This window comes from Sciurus vulgaris, assembly GCF_902686455.1.
Source record: "Sciurus vulgaris genome assembly, chromosome: 2".
Lineage (NCBI taxonomy): Eukaryota > Metazoa > Chordata > Mammalia > Rodentia > Sciuridae > Sciurus > Sciurus vulgaris.
The window spans coordinates 101,896,943-101,916,588 of NC_136462.1; the positions used below are offsets into that span (position 1 = coordinate 101,896,943).

General features: G+C 34.5%; 1 protein-coding gene across 4 annotated transcripts in view; it reads right to left on the reverse strand.

The window, feature by feature from the left end:
• WDR72 (WD repeat domain 72) overlaps positions 1 to 19,646 on the reverse strand; it is a 143,767-nt gene that overhangs the window by 74,949 nt on the left and 49,172 nt on the right. For all 4 annotated transcript variants that reach the window (XM_079129918.1, XM_079129915.1, XM_079129917.1 and 1 more), the window contains exon 13: positions 14,596 to 14,798. In XM_079129918.1, the coding sequence (XP_078986044.1) occupies positions 14,596 to 14,798 (203 nt within the window). The remainder of the gene's footprint in view (positions 1 to 14,595; positions 14,799 to 19,646) is intronic.

Consider the following 19,646-nt stretch of genomic DNA (forward strand, 5'->3'; position numbering starts at 1 on the left):
GATTGGACTTACTCCAAACACCTTTGCCTCACAACTATGACACTTAAGTCGGTGGCATCATGTCAATGCTTTCTAAACATCATACTAATCAGCTTATAATTGGCCAAAAAGGTCAGGAAAGGTATAGGTCTGAGGAAAACACAACCAAGTCAGAATTGGTTTACCACTAAATAGACCAAGAGACAAAATTTTACAAAGAGCTTGTCTTTTGAATTATTCTTAGGTATATTAACATAAAGAATCTCCAGCCACAAGGCTTATTTTGGATGTATGTCTCTGTGTGGTCACCAGATATTTCAGTCAATGCAACACATTCTTGTTAAATTGAAATCAATATCTAGAGAGTGCACAGTTTTTTTAAAAGTATATAATTTAAGCTAAAGTTTATAAAATGCCTAACTAAGGACATGAATTCTTTCAAAAAATCATACCTTAGTAACCTCTCCCTCCCAAGGAATTGATTGATAAGATCAAGTTTGTGGACTACCTCAAAGAAGTTAAGAAGCAAAGGAAATAAGACAGAAACCTCTATAAAGGCAAATTATATCCTTGTATTATATACAAACCAGAGCTCTTAATTTCAGTGAAAATAAAGTTAAGTTTTAGCAAAGAGAGAACAGTAACAAGAAGGTCGTTAATAACAGCAACCAATCACAGTTCTTCCAGTGAAAACGTTACACTGCTGCTCTTGAGGCCTAATATACACAATTAAAACACAATCTAATTATAGTACTGCTTATTGCAAGGATCAGGAACCATGGCCTGCCAGCCAAATCATATCTACATCTTCTTGTTGTAAATAAAATATCACTGGGACACAGAAATTCTCTTTTATTTATGTATCCTTTATGGATGGTTTTGCATGAAAGGGCAGAGTTGAGTCACTATGACAGAGATGGCCCATGGAGCCAAAAATACCACTATTTGGCCCTTTAGAGAAAAAGTTTGCCAATCCCAGTTTATCCAAATTAACTTTAAATGCATATGAAAAACGTTTTACTAAGTAAAACCATAATATAAAGAATGCAAATTAAAATATAAAATCCCTTTGATTTAAGTAAGTTATATTTTGGCAAGACTCTATGTTAAGACTGTATTGGTTTATGTCACTGAGAGGATTTTCCACTGTAAATATATTATACATTGTTCTTGGAAGTCCAAGCCCAGGAACTACTACAATTCAATAGCAAAAAACAAACAAAACTAATAATTCAACTAAAAATGAGCTAAGGAATTGATATTTCTCCAAAGAAAATATAAAACTGAACAATGGGTTGTGAAAAAATGATCAGAATTTATCATGGAAATTTAAATCAAAACTACAATGAAATATCACCTCACACCTGTCAAGATGCTTTCATAAAACCCAAACCAAGACAAACAAAAAGCAACAAGTGCTGGGGGATATGATGTTTACCAAAAAGATTGAAATCAGGATTTCAAAGTGGTATTACAGAGCTCTCCTGTGTTTCATGTAGCACTATTCTCAATAACTAAGATGTGGAAATAATCTAAACGTCCATTGTCAGATGAATCAATAGAAATGTTATATGTATGTGATGGAATAACACTCAGGCTTATAAAAGAAGGAAATTCAGCAAAATGTGCAAAATGGAGGAACCTGAGGACATTAAGCCAAGTGAAATGACAGTCACAGAAAGACAAATACTTACATAAGCTATCTAAAAATAATTAATTTCACAGAGTGGTTACCAGGGGCTGGGTGGGGGGGAAATAGTGAGTTATTAATTAATAGGGGGTCACAATTTCAGTGCACCAAACTGAATTGGCTGCAGTAATCTGCTGTATGACATTGCACCTAGAGTCAATAATTAGAATAAGTACAAGTCCAGATTCAAATATTTATTTTTCTATAGAATTCACTACATTATTTTCCATTACTCCTCACTATGCATTCTATCTCCAGTCATATCGATACCTCTTCAACCTTCTACTCACCATCCACCTTTATATTCTGGGCTTTTAGACCTACTGTTCCCCATCAAGAGATGATCCAACACAATTTCCTGCATTTTGTGAACAGAGTTAGCATCACCATCTATGGAGACTCCTTTGGGATGTAGGTCTACTAGTCATATTTATCATAGCATGACTTTTACCAATGACATTAAAAAACTCAACATCAACTAACAATTTTCGTCTCTTGCTTCAACTATGCAATAGCCTCCTCCTCCTTGTACCATCTCTCCTCTATTTAAGTTTTCTACATAGCAACCTAAGTGTTCTTTTCAAAACAAATCAGAGCATATCACTCATTTTGGGTAAAACCATGAAAGACTCTTCTCAGTACCTGGAACTCAAGCTCTTTACTTTGGACTGTCATACCCAGCACAGTCAGCCCTACCTTCCTCTTCAGTCAGCAACTCCTAATTCTCTCCCTTATACACTTCTCTTTAATTACACTGGCCCTTTTGACTTCATGCCCATGTCAAGCTTATTCCTACTTCGGTTCTTTAGCTGCTTGCTTTGCATACACTATTCCCCCACTGAATATTGGCTGACTTCTTTTGCCATGTGAACAATATAAATGCTACCCCTTCTCTGATATTCTCTGATCACTCAGCCTACAGTAAATTTATAGGCACTCTATCAGGTTGTTTCCCTGCAGAGCCTTTATCACTTTCTGGTGTGTGTGTGTGTGTGTGTATAAGTTATGATCTAGACCTTATCACTAGAATTCTAAGGACCATGAGCACTGGGATCTTGCTGAAATTCCTAGTATCACGAAAAGTGTCTGGCACATAGTAGGCATTCAATGAATATTTGCTGAGTGAATATTCTGTTTTGCATTGCATCTTACAAAAGTTATATAACATACATAGTATTCTTTATTTCCAAGGAGCTTATGGCCTATTTGAGAAGATAATGTGAACACTTATAATTAGGTAATCCTTAGGCAACTTACAAGTTAACTAGCATGGGCATACGGGTGGGATTTGACAAGGTAGAGAGAAGGACATCTGTTATACATAACATTAGGCAGGAAGAGACCTAGAGACTGAAGTCAGCAGAGCCAGCAACACAGAAGTGCACCGACCTACTGGAAATTACGGAAGAGACTCATCGCTGGGATCTAAATGGGTTATTAAGAAACAATGAAGAAAAGGAAATCTTATAAGGCTAGGAGTCTCCTAGGACTACTAATCCTGTACCACCCTCTGTCACTACAATGGATTATCTAAAAGTATTTAATGTTGAATATATTGGAGTGTAATTAGCCCTCTCTTCTCCATCCTCTAATGAGGAGGAGAGTTAAGCAATGTTCAAATGACCTACAAAAGCAGGAAGCTGTGTTTGCTACTTGAGGGATGCAGAATTGTACTAGAGTCTTTGCATTTGGGAAATAAAACATAAATAAGGCCTCTTCATATTTATTATACGTACATTTCTAAAAGTTATTACAAACCTGTTGATTACATTGTTGCTGGCTTCAGGGGTTTTATATTGAGGGGAGGGCTGAGTAAAGTAATTATTCTAGGGAAGTGGAGGGCTCATGATATACAATACAATCCTCAGGCTATTTTTGAGTGCTTATTTTAGATAATTTTGCTACTGGAAAAATGGAGTCGAAGATTTAAGGGCAAGTAAACGGGGTAATACTGTAAACTTTGGTGGTGAAAGAAGTCATCTTAACTACATTGCTTTTTAATCTTTCTAAGTCTTTTTCAGCTCACCATCATACCCACCTTACTTATGGTGATTCATTCTTCCCCAAAGTGCTGAATGTCCTAAATTTCATTACCATTATTTAATAAAATTTTTCCCACAAACTTTTGAGTTAATTGAGAATGTTATCTAAATACTGATGGGTTTAGCTACTGTGTTTTAATAACCTTTTTGCTATTATTGACTATTTTTTTCTAGGTCACTACTCTCTGGAAAGTCAAGTCACACAAAACCCAATTGGACTTAAAACAATTAATTGAAAACATAGACATGATATTTTCTGGCTTTTTTATTTTTTTCCTTTATAATTCAAAAAAGGAAGTATCCTCCACTTTGTCATCTATTTTTCATGTCTAGACTTTAGTAGCTGTTGGTTCATGAACTTATTCAACAAATATTTCTGAATGTCTGCCATGTGTCGGACATGTACTAGGTGAGACAGATGTCATGATACACTAGTGGAATAGGTCACCACCCTCCCCAAATTTATAATGTAGTGGAGGGTCAGAAAGATAAAAAGCGGTATTAAAAAGATGCTGAGAAGGAGAGTGGGCTGCTATTTACATAACAAAATGACATTGAAGCTTAGACTTGAAGGTGAAGAACCCAAGAAAAAACAACCTGGCAGAAGACTAGCTATAGTGGAAATATGAGTTTCTTAAATGGAGCCAAGTATCTGGACATTAAATATCTGGGTTATGGTTCTAAACCTACAGTGAACATTTTACAATATATCTTTCATATGTGCTTTATATTTTGATTTTTATGCCAAGGATGAATACAGTTCAGAGTAACAATAATTAAAATTCCATTTTCCAGACTTTTCTTCCCATCCAGGTCATGCTGGTAGAAGTTGAAAAGGCTATTTCACAAACTATAATGCAAGTTCAACTCTCAAGGCTGAAGGATATCTGTGATCCTTGCAAGATACTTCCTCTGCCCTGGTGATAACTGTCCAAATCAAATTTAAAATTCAGAAGTTATCCTGGATTAGAAAAGTACACATATAATTCCTACTTTAGTAGATATAATAAAAAAGTCACATAATATTATTGATTAGCATTTGTAATTTAAAGACCATTCTGAAATATTCACGGGGGGAACATTCTAGGTTTTGACATGCATCAACATGGCCTGAGTTTGTAAACAAAAAGTTACCAGTGGATGGTTAAAATCAATTAGAACTTTTAATTATAATGTGGTGTTGCATGTTTACTCTGAATGAAATTCAGCATATTCTGAAAATGGGAATTAAAAGCAATCATATTAAATGATTTATCAAGAAGACAGGTAACCACAGGAGGGCTGCAAAAGCTTTAAGAGACATGATGTATCATTCATATATAATGAGACTCTAGTAGATTAAATTGCTTGGCCCTATTATACTTCATGATTTGTCTATGATTTAAGTACCCATTTATTATGCCCTTTTTACAGATAGATATAGTAAGGGCCCAAGTTCTTAGATTTCATTCATTAGCGAAGGGCAAAAAGATTTTTATGATTACTCTTGTTATAAAGTATCTTATGATAGAATACAAAAACTTGGTCCTAGAATTAGAAGACACAGAATATCAGGTAAGACATAAAAACACCAAGCTGTGGGGCCTTTTGCATAGGTTCACAAGAACAGTGAAGCAAGCCATTGTGTGAAGTGCAGTGCACCATCCAGGCTCTTGCTCATGGTACGACTCATTGAATTTTCTGTATCTGATCCCAGCTGTTACCTTGACCAAGACAGAAGGGTGGATCATTTAAATCAGGTGTATATTTTAGGGCATATGTTGTTATGATTAATGTAATCATCAAAAGATGCACCCCAAACTTACAGTTTTCTGCTACTATTACATTAATTCCATCCTTGATAACACCAAAAATCAAGGTAAAATCATGTTCTAAAGATTATTTAGGGGCTGGGGTCATGGCTCCGTGGTAGACCGCTTGCCTAGCATGTGTGAGGCACTGGGTTCAATTCTGAGCACCACATATAAATCAATGAATAAAATAAAGGTCTACTGACATCTAAAAAAGTTTTTTTTTAAAAAAGATTATTTAAGCTGATAATTAGCATAAGTGAACATCAAAGGCATAAAGAAAAAAATGTGTATAAAACTTTAAAGACAGACAACTGGTTATTTATAAACTTGATTTAAACTGTAATTGATAGGGTTGAATAAAAGGTAGGTGTTGGTGATTAAAAATGTTAGACTGACAATCACATGGCTTCAATTTTAGATGCAAGTAACCTCCTAGATTTGGGGAGTCATATCAACTATCAAATGATATTCTTATTTAAGCCTCATGATATTCATCTAGAAAGATGGACCCATGCTATTCTGTCTGTATTGTACCATATAATCATACCATCGATGTCACGCCATGGTGGTTGTAAAACAAAGATTGGCTGGAGAGTCAAGAAAAAGGAAAACACATTTGCTACCAGAGAGTAGATGAAGAAACTCAAATTTTATATAATGACAAGAGACCTCTAGTGGGAGCTAGGAAGAAAATAGTGAGCAGGACTTCGTATATTGTAAAATTTCCATAATGGCTTTCTAAAAACCATTTGGTCTATGCCAAAAATGTGTGAAGACAAAACACAGCCATAGTTTTTTAGTCCTATCTGTGAAAGGAATTAAATACATGCATAAGAAAGACCCTGCTGCTCACAGCAGCCTACTAGTATAATTTTTATGTCTAGCAGGAATAATCATAATTGGACCAAAAGGTTTACACAGGATTATTTTAATTTAAGATGAAAACATCTGTTTTCAGAGTAGTTAATGAGTATAAAGAAAATTATAAATAAGCGATTGTCATTTGGGGATGCAGACAGCTAGTAGCACTTTGGGGATATCACTATTTAAAATCCAATTCAGAAAAATGCACAGAAATATTGGCTGGATATATTTTCTAATAAAATATATCCATGCTCTTAGTTCTAATAAATAAAGATAGGGTCTTAATACATTTTGTTTTTAATAGTACAGGAGAAATATTCCATGAGAATAAATGCTTTCTTTTCAGAGAATGGCTTCCTGTAACTTTTTTGCATTTGCTGCTCTCTCAAGGCCAGTTCCAACATAAGTCATTGGTACAGAGGTAGTGCTCCTGTTGGGATTTCTTTAAATGAGTCCAGATGGTACGCTCAGTCAATAAGTGATATTACCAGCTTTCAAGAAGAAAGATTTTATTCTCCTCCTTTTCTTTCCTGTTATAAGCAACTAACTCTGAGTTAACTCAACATTGAATTTCTACAAACTTCACTTCTTATTCCTGAAAATATCATCCAATGTGTTATTCCTTAAATAGATAAAAACACAAGCTATTCCTAAGGTAAGATAATGATCTGATTTTCAAGAACATTCTGTTTCTTAAAAGGGGAAACATGTAGCAACACCTCGTAGTCAGAACCAGCATTATTCCATACTAGAACGTCCAGACCCACTGCAGTGAAGTTTGGCCCCTTTAAGCAGGTTAAATAATCCATCTGTTGGGTACTATGAGATATAACAAATTTTGAAAGTTCCATGTTTTTTAAAAAGAAAAATAATTTACAACTGAAAAAAAAAGAAAAATGGAAAGAAGAAAGAAAGAAGGGGAAAGAAAGAGCCCCTACATGATTATGAGTTGGCAATGTGGTATCAACATGATTACAGAATGCATATTTATAAAAATAAAAATATGAAGGTAAATTTAAAGACATGCTTTAATAAATTGTGTTCGTGTTGTACACTGTCCCTAGATTAAGCTAAACGCAAAATTAAAATGTCTGATATGCTGAACTTTTCTCCATGTTTCGAAGCTAGATTTGCACAGCCAAGTAAACGGAAGACCACAAACAGAATTTAATTCAAAAGGAGATTTGTAATCTTAGATCTCCATGCCTCTAACAGGGATGATGAAATATTTGGGGGGAGGGGAACTGAGGTGGGTTTAGGCTAAATTTAGCACTAAAGAAATGATATAAACATACATTCAATTGAAAAATCTTATTTTAGAATTAACAGAAAAGATAACATTTTTGAAATCAGCTAAAGCCAGAGCTGAACAAACCTTTCTCTGGTAGAAATCAGGATTGCCTATCAGCAATTATAAAAACAATAACATCGACCTTGAATCAGCCTTAAAGGTCTTTGTTCACAATTATATTATCAGCTTTATGAATTTTCAGTTGCTATCTCAGCCACAAATTCAATAAATGCAGAGTTGGTCAGTAATGGGAAGACAGTTATTTTAACTGCCTCAATGAAAAAGGCATTTTCCATGTTAAAAATGACAGCTGTTTCAAATTCTGCTCAGCAGACATTTGATGAAGACTTTCAACAGCTCAGGTAAACAACGGTAAAAATTCAAAATCAAATTCAGTCAAAACTAGAACTAATTTAAATAAATTATGTCTATAATCCTAGGAAATCAATAGTGAGCTAAAAGGTTTTTATAACTCAAATTTTTTCATGGGTTTCAAGACTTTACCTTGAAACAATCTTTTTTCTCATCTTGAGAATATAATTTCATTTCCTCTTTTGTACTTTAAACATAACATCTAGCAACAGTAGAAAAACCTAATCAAAAAAAGAGCTCTTGTGTATAGTTATTGTAATTAACAGATTCAATATCTATTACCACCAGTCAGGTATCATAGCAACCTTGTAGTGCTGAAAACTGCTAGAAAACTCTTCAAAACCAGTAAGACTGCTTTAGGAAAACAACACTGGAGACTTTACTGGCTGTCAGCATCTGTGGGTGTTGCCATGGGCACAGTCACAAAGGACTCTGCCATCTATACAGAAAGGTACACACACAGAGAAGCTGGGAGACAAACTGATAAGAAAAATCAAAAAGAAGAAATAATTGGGCTTGCAAGGTACAATAGGCACATGATTCTGAGTCTCTGTTTTATACTAATTCTCTTCTACTGAGTGTAGAGAATCCAAATTCAACTTAGCTGTAATTGTGACTAAACACCAACCAGGTTTTGAAAATCATATCCTAAAACTCTACATTCACACCATTTATCACAGGTCTTAATTTGAAACTCCAAGTAAATTGTATTTAAAACAATATTTAAACTTCCACTTATAAACCGTTGATAGTCGTTTATAAATCTACAGAAGGGAAAAGAACAGGTTACTATGAACAAGAACCCAATATTGATTTTTCAGCGGTGCAGTAAGGCATCTCCATTCTATGTGGCTGCTGTCAAAGCCACTCTTTAACAGCTGGAGTCAAATTGCACTATTTACAGCAAGAGCCCTTGTCAAGTGGACCATAAGTATCCTAACAATACACTATTCAAATGGCACTTTGCCACACAAATTGCTGACTTGATGAATAACCTATGTCAATGACTAAGGCCAATATAAAAGTTTCATTTTTATGAGAGGTTTTACATTCACACATTAAGTAAGCTTTCTTTGAAGAACTATTAGGCTATATATTTCAGGCCTTTGGACGCTGAAAATAATTAAAATCTGTTTAAATACATCAAGGGAACTTGACAACATTAATATGGATCTGGTGTTAACTACATTTGTCACACGAGTCAGAACAGTGTCCTTCTGTTGCTGGCACTCCCCGCCGGCACGTGCAGCACAATGCGGAACTCACACCAGCAGTGCACCATGAAATAGGAGCATTCTCCTTTTGTGCCTCTGATTTACGTGGCCAACGAATGTTTAGATACAAGCCCGACTTTGAAGTCCTGTGAGGAAATTCGGAGTGGCTTCTGTTTTTGAGGCAGACAGCTGGAGTCACTTCATGGTGTGTTTCCTACTGGTCCCAGTAACTAAGACCTCCTCAGATGCTTTGAAACAAAGCTGGGATCAGCTTCTCGTAGTTTTCCTCATGATTGAGGTCACTTAAAAAAAAAATTTTTTTCCAACTTGGGCCACAGAGAGAAGGGACATTCTTTATAAAGAAGTTATATTTTAAAACTTGTTCTATATTATATGTTTTTATTTAACTTATAGCAGTTAAAATCATTTATAAAATACTTAGAGAAATGGCTACATATTGTTAAAAATTTGCATCGTTTCATACATGTTCAAAAAGGAAACTGCCTTATATATTTCTCCCCTATTATGTATTTGCCTACCCTGTCTGACTACAAAGGGGGTTATTTAAGCACTAAAGTTTTAAGCTGGGATTAAATCAGAATACTTAATTTTAATCTGATGCTTATAGAAAGAAATCACTGTATTTTCATTGAGTGTTCTCATCTTAAATAAGAAGTCTATTTTCTTCCAAATTGTATAAAATCAATGCAAGATAGTTTCCATATTAGAAAAATGGTTATATGCTGTTTATTAAACATCAAAAAGAACAGAAACCAAGTTAATTACTGGTCAAGAAAGTGAAAACTGTCATTCAACATGGAAGACTTATGCTTACATAATGCAATTAATTGCTTTTAAGTAGATACTGTTATGTTTTGAAATGATACAATTTGATAATATAATTAAATAAAAACTACATTAAGCTGCAAATTGTAACATTGCCATCATGAATTACCATTTAATATTTACATGTAAACTTGCAGGTGAAATGTTCAAATATAACTACTTGGGAACTTTATCAGTTCATTTTGGTTATTTTGTGTGTCAAAATATGAAAGAACTAACTTTTCATTCTGATCAAGTGTAGATAGTAGTGGGATCGGATCCAGTTTTTGATTGGTGTTCTAACAGGGCATCATCTGTGTCATATACAAAGTAGTAGTATAAAGTTCTAATAAGATTTTTCTGGAAATGGCACCAAACATATCAACCTAAGGTCAGATAAACCTTAAAAAAATACAACCACATTTCTAGGAAGCTCAACCAGAATATAAACAAATGCAAAAGTATTCTTTATTTATAATCATTTTTTATGTTTAGATAAAGGTGAATATATAAGTACATTTTATAGTCCATTAGATTCCATTTTTAAAAAATATTTGGATTGGGAGCCATAATATGCACATTTGGTTTTCACAAAAGATGGTTTTTCCAAACAGATATAGGTTCCTGGTTTCTGTCAGAGAATAGACCCCATACAGGGTGTTTTGGATTATATTCCACCCAATACATCAGATTAGCATGAATTGCTTTATTAGAACTGTAGACCTAGAAGAAACAGGAAGCATTGCCTCTTGCCTATTATCTCCAGTACAGACAGGACTAGGTAGACCATGATGAGCTGGTGACCTAGAGCCAGGGCATGAACTCTGGTCTACTCCCTGCTTTTTAAGTGGAGTTTTATTGGAATACAACCACACTTGAAGAATTGTCTGTTGTTGCTATTGTACTCCAATAGCAGAGCTGAGTAGGTACCACAATAAAGATCTGGCCTGTAATCCCTAAAACATTTACTATCTGGTTCTCTACAAAAACTACTTCAACCTGGTCTTGTTCACCATTGTTCAATACAAATAAAAAGCAAATCACGAATCATGTTTGTAATTTGACACATTAAAAAAGGAAAACGGGTGAAATTGATTTTAAGACTCTGTTTTATTTAACCCTACATACGATAAATATAACCATTTTAACATGTGGTGCTGGCCATAGTTCAAGTGCTCAGCAGCCACATGTGCTTAATGGCCACCACATTAGGCAAAGCTCTAAATAAGCAACCGGGGAGCTGCTGAGACCCACTCTACAGAAAGTCAGCTCAGCAGAAGGCATTCCCAGGACACTACAATGGGCCTAAACTGTAGCAGTTAACATAATCCTGCTTTTCCTTTTACTCACTTTTCAGGCAAAAAATGCAGAATTTAGGAATTTAAAACCAACCAATCAACAGACAAAAAGGCTTTTTCTCCTTGAAATACACGGAAGCTACAAAAATTTCTGCCATGTAGAAAGGACATTAACAAGAATGTTTATTCCCTACTTTGAAGTTAAATTCCTCCCACTGCAATTTAAACAGGTTTTTATTTTGTTTTATCCTTAGCACAATCTAAGAAATGAGCTCCCCATCACTAATATGATATCGTATTCCATTAAATCCTTTATGATTCTGACCAACTGCTCCTACTCCAAAGATTTTTCTTTGTCTAACTACACAAATTCAACTTTTCTAGCATTTCAAATTGGACCCATTTTCAAAATGCTTTTTTTGTATTGTATTTACTGTTTTCTTTTAAATTTCTCCCCAAATCTATGTGCACTTTTTAAATATGGGGGTTGGGGGGGGGGGGACTGAATATGACATTCTAGAAATGTCCAAGTGTTGCCAAACACAAAGAGCTTGCTCACATGTCTAACCTGCTATTCTTTTGTTTAGTCAATTCACTCTATTGTTGAAGAGTATTTCACTTATCTCACTAGTACACACACATACAAAAATATCCTGAAATACAAAGTAACCTTAGACACTCTGAATTTCATGGGCTTACTGTATTTCTACCTATAAAATGAGTGTGATTTAAAACCTCTTTTTAGAAGTTGAGTTTTTTCTTCTGAAAGTGATGCAAGCATTTTGCTAAATGAATAACAAGAAGAGAGAACTTAAAAGCTCCTTTGAAATTTCTTGCTTATCAAAGTTGTAAATTAAAGAAGATTAAGATAAAAACAATCTCAACAGTCTTAAGAGGAAATGTTAAAAGAACAAATTAATGATAGGTAATGAAGATATCTAACAAATAACTGGAGAAGATATAACTTAGAAAACAAAAATATATGTACTTAACATTAAATTCAGTAACAACAGAAGTATACCATGTAGAACAAAGGAGGTGATAGTCCTGTCAAATTCAGTTTCTCTCCAATTATAAAAAATAAAGTTTGGAAATTGTAGTCATTAAGGTAAAGGGCACCAGCTAGAAAATAAAGGTGAAATCAGCCTATGAGTAGGAGAACAAGACTCTGGCATTTTATTGCTTTGTGAAGTCAAGAAAGAAATTACATAAAGAAAATGAAATCTATATATACTATAATCACTACGTAAAGGGTAGCTCTGAGGTTCTTCAAAAACTGAAAGAAACAGCAATCAGTTTACCTTCCAGGAATTAAACTAGTAAAACTGGCCCTTGATGAATGAGATCATTGGGCACCTGAAATGCATAGGTCAAGAGACTTTCAGCTCTCCTCTACCATGCCAGCAACCTTTACACTGAGACAGCCTACTGAGTAGAGGGCAGTGCTGCAGCTTTAGGATAGGATCGATGTCAGCTGCACTCACTGACTGTCCTTTATTTACCCCAACCTTATGTGTGTGATTCAATTTCCCACTTTACATTCAGTTGTGAAAGTGAATGTTTCATTATATCTACACGATTTTTCTTTTAAAAATAATGCTTTTCAAGTTAGAAAAATTAAAAAAAAAACAGATTCTGGCAACCTAGAATAAATGACTAAATAAGAAAAGGAAAAGAAAAAAAAAAACAAAAAAAAACTGTAAGTACTGAACTTAGCACCTGAAGGAAGAAAGTATAAACAAAGTAGGTCAGTCTAAAATGGAATAGTAAAAGAGAAATACAATCTTTGGGGAGTTTTCAATGTATATCATTCTTGACTAAGGAATATGGTAGCCTGATGGGCTGGAGGAGTTGACTGTATTTGACTCTGAGCTCAGTGAACCGTCTGGCTCTGACTTCATGTTCATCAAACGACTCTCTATTGTAATTAGTACTGTGCCAACCTGTGTTAAATGAAGGACAGAATTCTAATTATATTTCCAATTGTAAAATGAATGTCTTTCTTGTTTATATATTCATTTTTTAGGTGTTTGGTTATGTGACTCAGTTCTCAAATTCTGACTCAGTTGATGAATTCTTGACTCATTGATAAACTAAATCAGGTCTCTGAATCTAAAAGTGTAAAGATTATGTGTTAGCACCTCTGATGCTCTGAGACATGGCTTGGACAGCCACTTGGCCTTTCTTGATAACATTTCCTTTTACCTCTAATTGTATATGTACACATGAGAAAAAAAAATGGTCTTATTTAAAGTTGTTATTAATGGTATTCAAATACCATTAAAATGATGGAAAATACTAAGGTATAATTAATTAGCTAAATCTTGACTTAGAAATCCTGCTTTCAATATGTCCTTTAAAAATTTTTAATCAAAAAAATCTAAGGTTGATAGATGAGCTATTCATAAAAGTGAAACATAAAAAAAAACCATACATCAAGTCATAAGAAAATAATTTATATCAGTAATAGAACACTGCATGAAGCATGATGCAGCCATTAACAGATAAAATTTACATATATTAGATAACATTATGAAAATGTTTACATGAGAAAATACATTAGATATGTGTGCATATAAATAGCATAGTTACAACATGCTGAGGGGATAACTTTATAAAGTAAAGAAGAAAAGATGGAAAAGAATCTTTTAAATAAAATGATACCATGTTTAGAAGTGAAAAACAATCAAGGTAGTACAAATTTCTGGTTTATGAGAGTAAATGCAAATTCTATTGTGTTTATTAACTGAGGCTTGGAATCCTAAAGAGGGGGGGTTCCATAGATGCTGAATATATCAAAAGCACTGTCCATGCAATGATCTAGCTTTTGATAACTTTTTGTTATTTGCAATTACATTTTTAAAAGTGATCAAATTAAAAAAAAAAAAAAAAAAAAAGAGGCCAAATAAGCTCAACTGAAAAATAAATTGCACACACACTACAGAATGTAACTTTTCCTCCTCTTTGAACACCATCTAGAATTTGAGTTAAGATAATATTTACTCAAATTTTGATAAGCCAGAATCAATCTTGTAAAAAACAATGCTATAATAAGCATAATATTCACTCAAAAACTATTCTAATTCACCCAAGATCACTAGGCAGATGCAATCATCTCTTAGTTCCTGTTTTTGTGGCTTAAGTGCCACCACGTATTTATGAATGCATGTTACTTCTTACTCAGGTTGATAATGTCCTTGGTGTGCAGCAATTTGATTTGAACTTACCTTACATGAAGACTCCACCTGCAGACCAGGGCAAGTTATTGGCCCAAGCTGGTGGGAGCTGGAGGATCTCTGTTCTATACTTTTGTGCTTATGTGTCTCTGAGGCAACTGAAAGTGCAGGCTCAGGCTTTACATGCTGCAAATCATCACAGCAATTAAGAATAATTCTTGCTCTTTCTCCTGTCTCATGTCTTTCCAAAGTGCCTGGAAAAGAGTAGGAATAAAAATTTAAGCAAGATATTTACCCTAATAGAATAAAAAGAACACAAAACACTCTTAACAGAAGAATCACAATTCTTTAAGTTATCATGCCTTATTATCTTCTTGCAACCAAAACCAAACCAGTCTGGGAGAATTTTCTAAATTATTCAAATCACCCTCTCCCAAAGCTGAAATTAAGGACTTGAAAAACTTGCCTTCCTTCATGTGCTTTTTCATCCACTGAAATCAACAAGACATTCAATAGTCTTTAACGTTAAAATCTCTTCTTATTATACAGTATGCAAGTGATCAATAACAAAGAGCGAAGGAATATTTTGGTGCTGTCCCCTAGTGTTCCAAATCACAAACAACAGAGAGTCCATAGTGGTCAGCTTGGAAGTCAGGCTGACAGTTTTTCTGTTGGTAATATAAAATTTGAATGATAAGGATAAGTAAGAATACAGATGTTTTGTGCACTCACACCCTTGCTCAAATGCCTCACCAATTTGGTTACTGAAGTTTTTATTGTTGGTACTGTTGGCATTATATCAGTTGGCTTTTATTTCTTATGTTTTTAGAAGGAAAAACAAATCCTTCACCTTCTTGCCATTCTTCCAGCTCCAGATGGGTACTGGCAAGTCCAACTGAGAGTTAAAAATGTGCTGGCAAGTCCCAGCTCCATTTAAATGGTAATAGTAGTGCAGGGACAGGAAACATCTGAAAACTAATTTGCTACAGTATTTAAAAGGACAAGCATAAAATGGAGCAAAAGTGTTAGAAAATAACTCACGAGTAGTTTAGTGTTCTTACAAAATATGATGCCATGCACTCAGCAAAAACTCAACCAATGAATTAATCATGACCTTTATCTGTTGAGTTCATTTTCCTTATTAGTACTATAATACATTCTCATCCAATTGAATACAAATGATAAGGAAAATCAACTTGATAAATAATACCTAAATATGGATGTCATATACTCCTTTTCTACTACTGAGAAAGAAAGCTATGTAATTTAAGGAGAAAGATTATTCTCATTGATGGTATTAAGAGAATATTAACTAAAGCAATTACAATAAGCAAATAGTTATAACTACTATAGACCATAATGGCTTCAGATAGGTAGATAGATTTGAAGATTAGAAATCTCTAGTTCTGTTTTATTTTTCCTTCTCTCTTTCAAATTCTTCCTTAGCAGAAACTAAGTTACTATTAGTTGGTATGTTGGATTCTGAACAAGTATTAGCTACTCTGCTTAATCCTGAAGACAGAATTTTAGTCTTGATTATCTTATAACAATATTTCCTATTATAATTTTTCTATGTTCATAAATAAACATCTTTAAAATATAAAACATATTCTTTTAGGCTTTCCTTTCATATCAAGATTAATATTTTCAACAAAGGAAGCTGGCAATATCAAGAAAATCCTTTCTTTCAAGAATGAGAAAACTTCCTCAAACCAAAAATAGTAGTTACTACAGCTTACTTAAAAATTATCTCATTCCAAAACTTTTAACTGTTTCACTTGTAAAATTCGCCATCTTTCTGAGAAGTCTCTCTTGGAACATGGGGTCAGATATTTTCTTCTCATAGGTTTTCTGCAGTTCCACAAAATATGATACATTAAAAATATTTTGAGTATTGTTTTGAAGGGTCTTGCTATACTGCTGCTGGCCTCAAACTCTTAAAGCTCAAGCAATTCTCCTGTCTTGGCCTCCACCATACCCAACTTTTGAAGATTGTTGAGAAATAATAAATAATTTATTGCACTTTAACACATGGGTCATGTGCCTTTTACTATACATTTTATGTATTCATATGGTTTATTCTATACTGTCTTACACAGGTATAACTATTTCTTGTATTTTTTGTAGTGATGACAATAGCTTACCTACAAACTTGCATTCACACACAGATAACTAATCTGCTCAGGCATCTACTATATGCTATTCACACTGACAGATGTTGACAATGCTTTGTAAATAAGAATGACTCAGACCAGGAGTACCCAGAGCTCCTTTAAAATCTAATGGTAGTGCAGGGACAAGAAACATATAAAGACTAATTTACTACAACATTAAAAATATATATGCTATTTCCACTCCTAAGTAAAAAATCTCCCATTCTAACAAAATATTGAATAGAATTTTGAACAACAGTTCACAAAATATTTGAAATATTATGGATATTATTTTGTTTCACCAAACTAGTTGAAGCACAAATGTGACATAATGTGTTAGAGCCAATTTCTTTAAAAGTTATAGAGACAAATTAAAAAAAAAACTACATATTCAAAACAGTAATTTGATTTTGCAATAAGCCCAGCACGATAGCTTTTGAAAGCCCTTAGTCAAATTCTGACAATGGCGAGAGATTCCCATGTGTGCTAGTTATCATTTTATTGTCCCCAAATTAGTTCCAAACTCACCCTTCATTACCTGCCCTGGGAGAGTGGATATGAACTCCATTGATATTGTTCTTTTAGTGGATAGTGCAATGTGAACCTTTGTGAATAGAGGTTGATGGGAAGAACTAGAAGAGGAAAGGGTGTTTCCTTCTTGGTTTGGTGTTCTCTCTTGCAACAGAGCACCACAAGGAGGAATGTATCTCTTTTGCATTGGATAAGAGACAGAGTTATGGCTTCCTGATGTTCAAGAAATATCAGAAACTGAAGTTTTACAAAATTGCTAATTCCAATTTCAAGAAAACATTTGCTTCCCAAAGTTAACTTGATGATAATTAGAATAGGATTTAACTTATACATAGCCATTGGAATGGTCTGAACATGATAAGGAAAGATGTAGAGACATGTGTGAGTGAAATATTATTGAAAGTTATAATATTATCCTTTCCCTCCAAGTAGAGGTGCAAAAACACCATAAAATCTATCTGAGCATTGTAGAAAATGTTTTCTAGTCAATAGTTTATATTTTCTATTGTTTATTTTATAAATATGAGTTTTGACACAATTTATTTTAGTCCTAAACTATTCCCTGAAGGTTGTGGCACTCAAAAAATTATAGTCATATTGTGTTCATGTACTATAGTATGTAACAATAAATCCCACTATTATGTACAGCTATAATGCACCAATGAAAAAGAAGAAGTCTCAGATCTTGAAACCCTTTGGATTTAGGAAGTTTAGATTAGGGATGCTCAACTGGTAAAGTCTATAAAAATATTCCCAAATTTAAAAAATGTATAAAATCTGAAACATTCTGACCCCAAGCATTTTGCATAAGGGATATTTAACCTGTGATACATAAGAAAAGAAGACAATCATAAGGAAAGAGAGCTTAGAACAATTGACATCCTGATAAGCAATTTGGGATCAATTTTCACTGATCCCAAATTGCTTATCCCTGCCCCCTGCCCCCCAAGTCAGTGCACAAAAACATAAGGACTGTCAAGATCTTAAACCCACATGAATAATATTTTCACTTGTATATCTTGCTTTCACTGTCATTTCAACGCATCTAATAGCATCCCTAATAAAAATGTTTAAAGTTACAGCTTTCTAGGGACCATGTGTGCAGCCCTGTGTCCAACAAAAGTTTTCCCTGTTTGTCAAGGTAGACAGCAAAGTGTCCTTTCTGCAGGGTGGTTCAGAGTAGACTCTGGCTCCCCATTGCTCTGTACTCAAATACTGGTTTCACTCTTACAGTATGTAAGGCCTTTGGCATGTTATTTTGCATTTCTATGCCTTGGTTTCCTCATCTGTTTAATGGGGATAAAAATAATTCCTACTTCACGGATTACTCAGAGGATTAAATTAAATAAAGATTTGAATGTAGCTTAGAGGTCTGGCACACAGAGATTGAGTGCTGTGCTATATGACAGTACCCTGTGTCACATGGCAAAGGTTCCCAAGCATCCCTGTGGGTTGTTTAACAAACCACCTTGGCTCTCTGGCTCTGAAATTTGCCTGATACCCAGGCCTGAGGTCACAGGGATATGGAGCTTGAGCCCCACCCCTCTTTCTGAAACTCTAACACGTAAAATCAGCCTTTCCTATCACACTAGGTCATAATCAAAAACAGGGTAGGATTATATATTTGACTTACATTTTCATTCTCCTAAGTAATATTAGAATGGGGTTTGGCATAAATTAAAGCCTGACACTCTTTAATGGATTATATGAAATCAGCACTCTAATGGTATTTTTTTCTTCTAGGATTACATTTGTTTGAATTCAAACTCCTAACCTACAAGTTATATTTTCACCCCTACTTTCTTCTATGTTATCACCCCCTTGCTCATAAATTAGATTTTTTTTTTGTTGCTCCCCTAAAAAACAAACAAATCATTTCCTCCTACCTCTATCTCATCAGTCAGTGAGGTATTAGCTTAAAGTCCCACCTCCTCAGAGAGGCCTTTCTCAAGTAGCTTCCTCTCCTACTTGCATGGTTTTCTATCTCAGTTTCTCCACAGCGTGTACCACATTTGTAACTGGTGTATTTCAGATGCTTGCTTAGATTCCAGATGGCTTCCTCACCAGATGCTAAACTGTTGGACAAGTATGCGTTCTATAAGCTTGGAACAAAGCAGGACTCAATAAATGTTCACTGAATGAACAGATTAAAATTTACCCCCTCCCTATAGGCAGTGGAAGGGGGGCAGCTATAAAGTATCAGAGCATACCAAGGTCTTAGGGTGGCAGGAGTTAACACCAACCGTGCTCATTATGACTTGGACTGTAGGGTCCAGGAGAGGTCAATACTAGAATAGGTGGATTCAGAAACCTAAGCCAGAAGCCCAGCCCAGCTCTCAGCTATGCTGCCAGGTCACTCCTGAAACCCAAGAACTAGGAATTGGAGACTGCAAGTTAGTCTCTGAAAATGTCATTTGA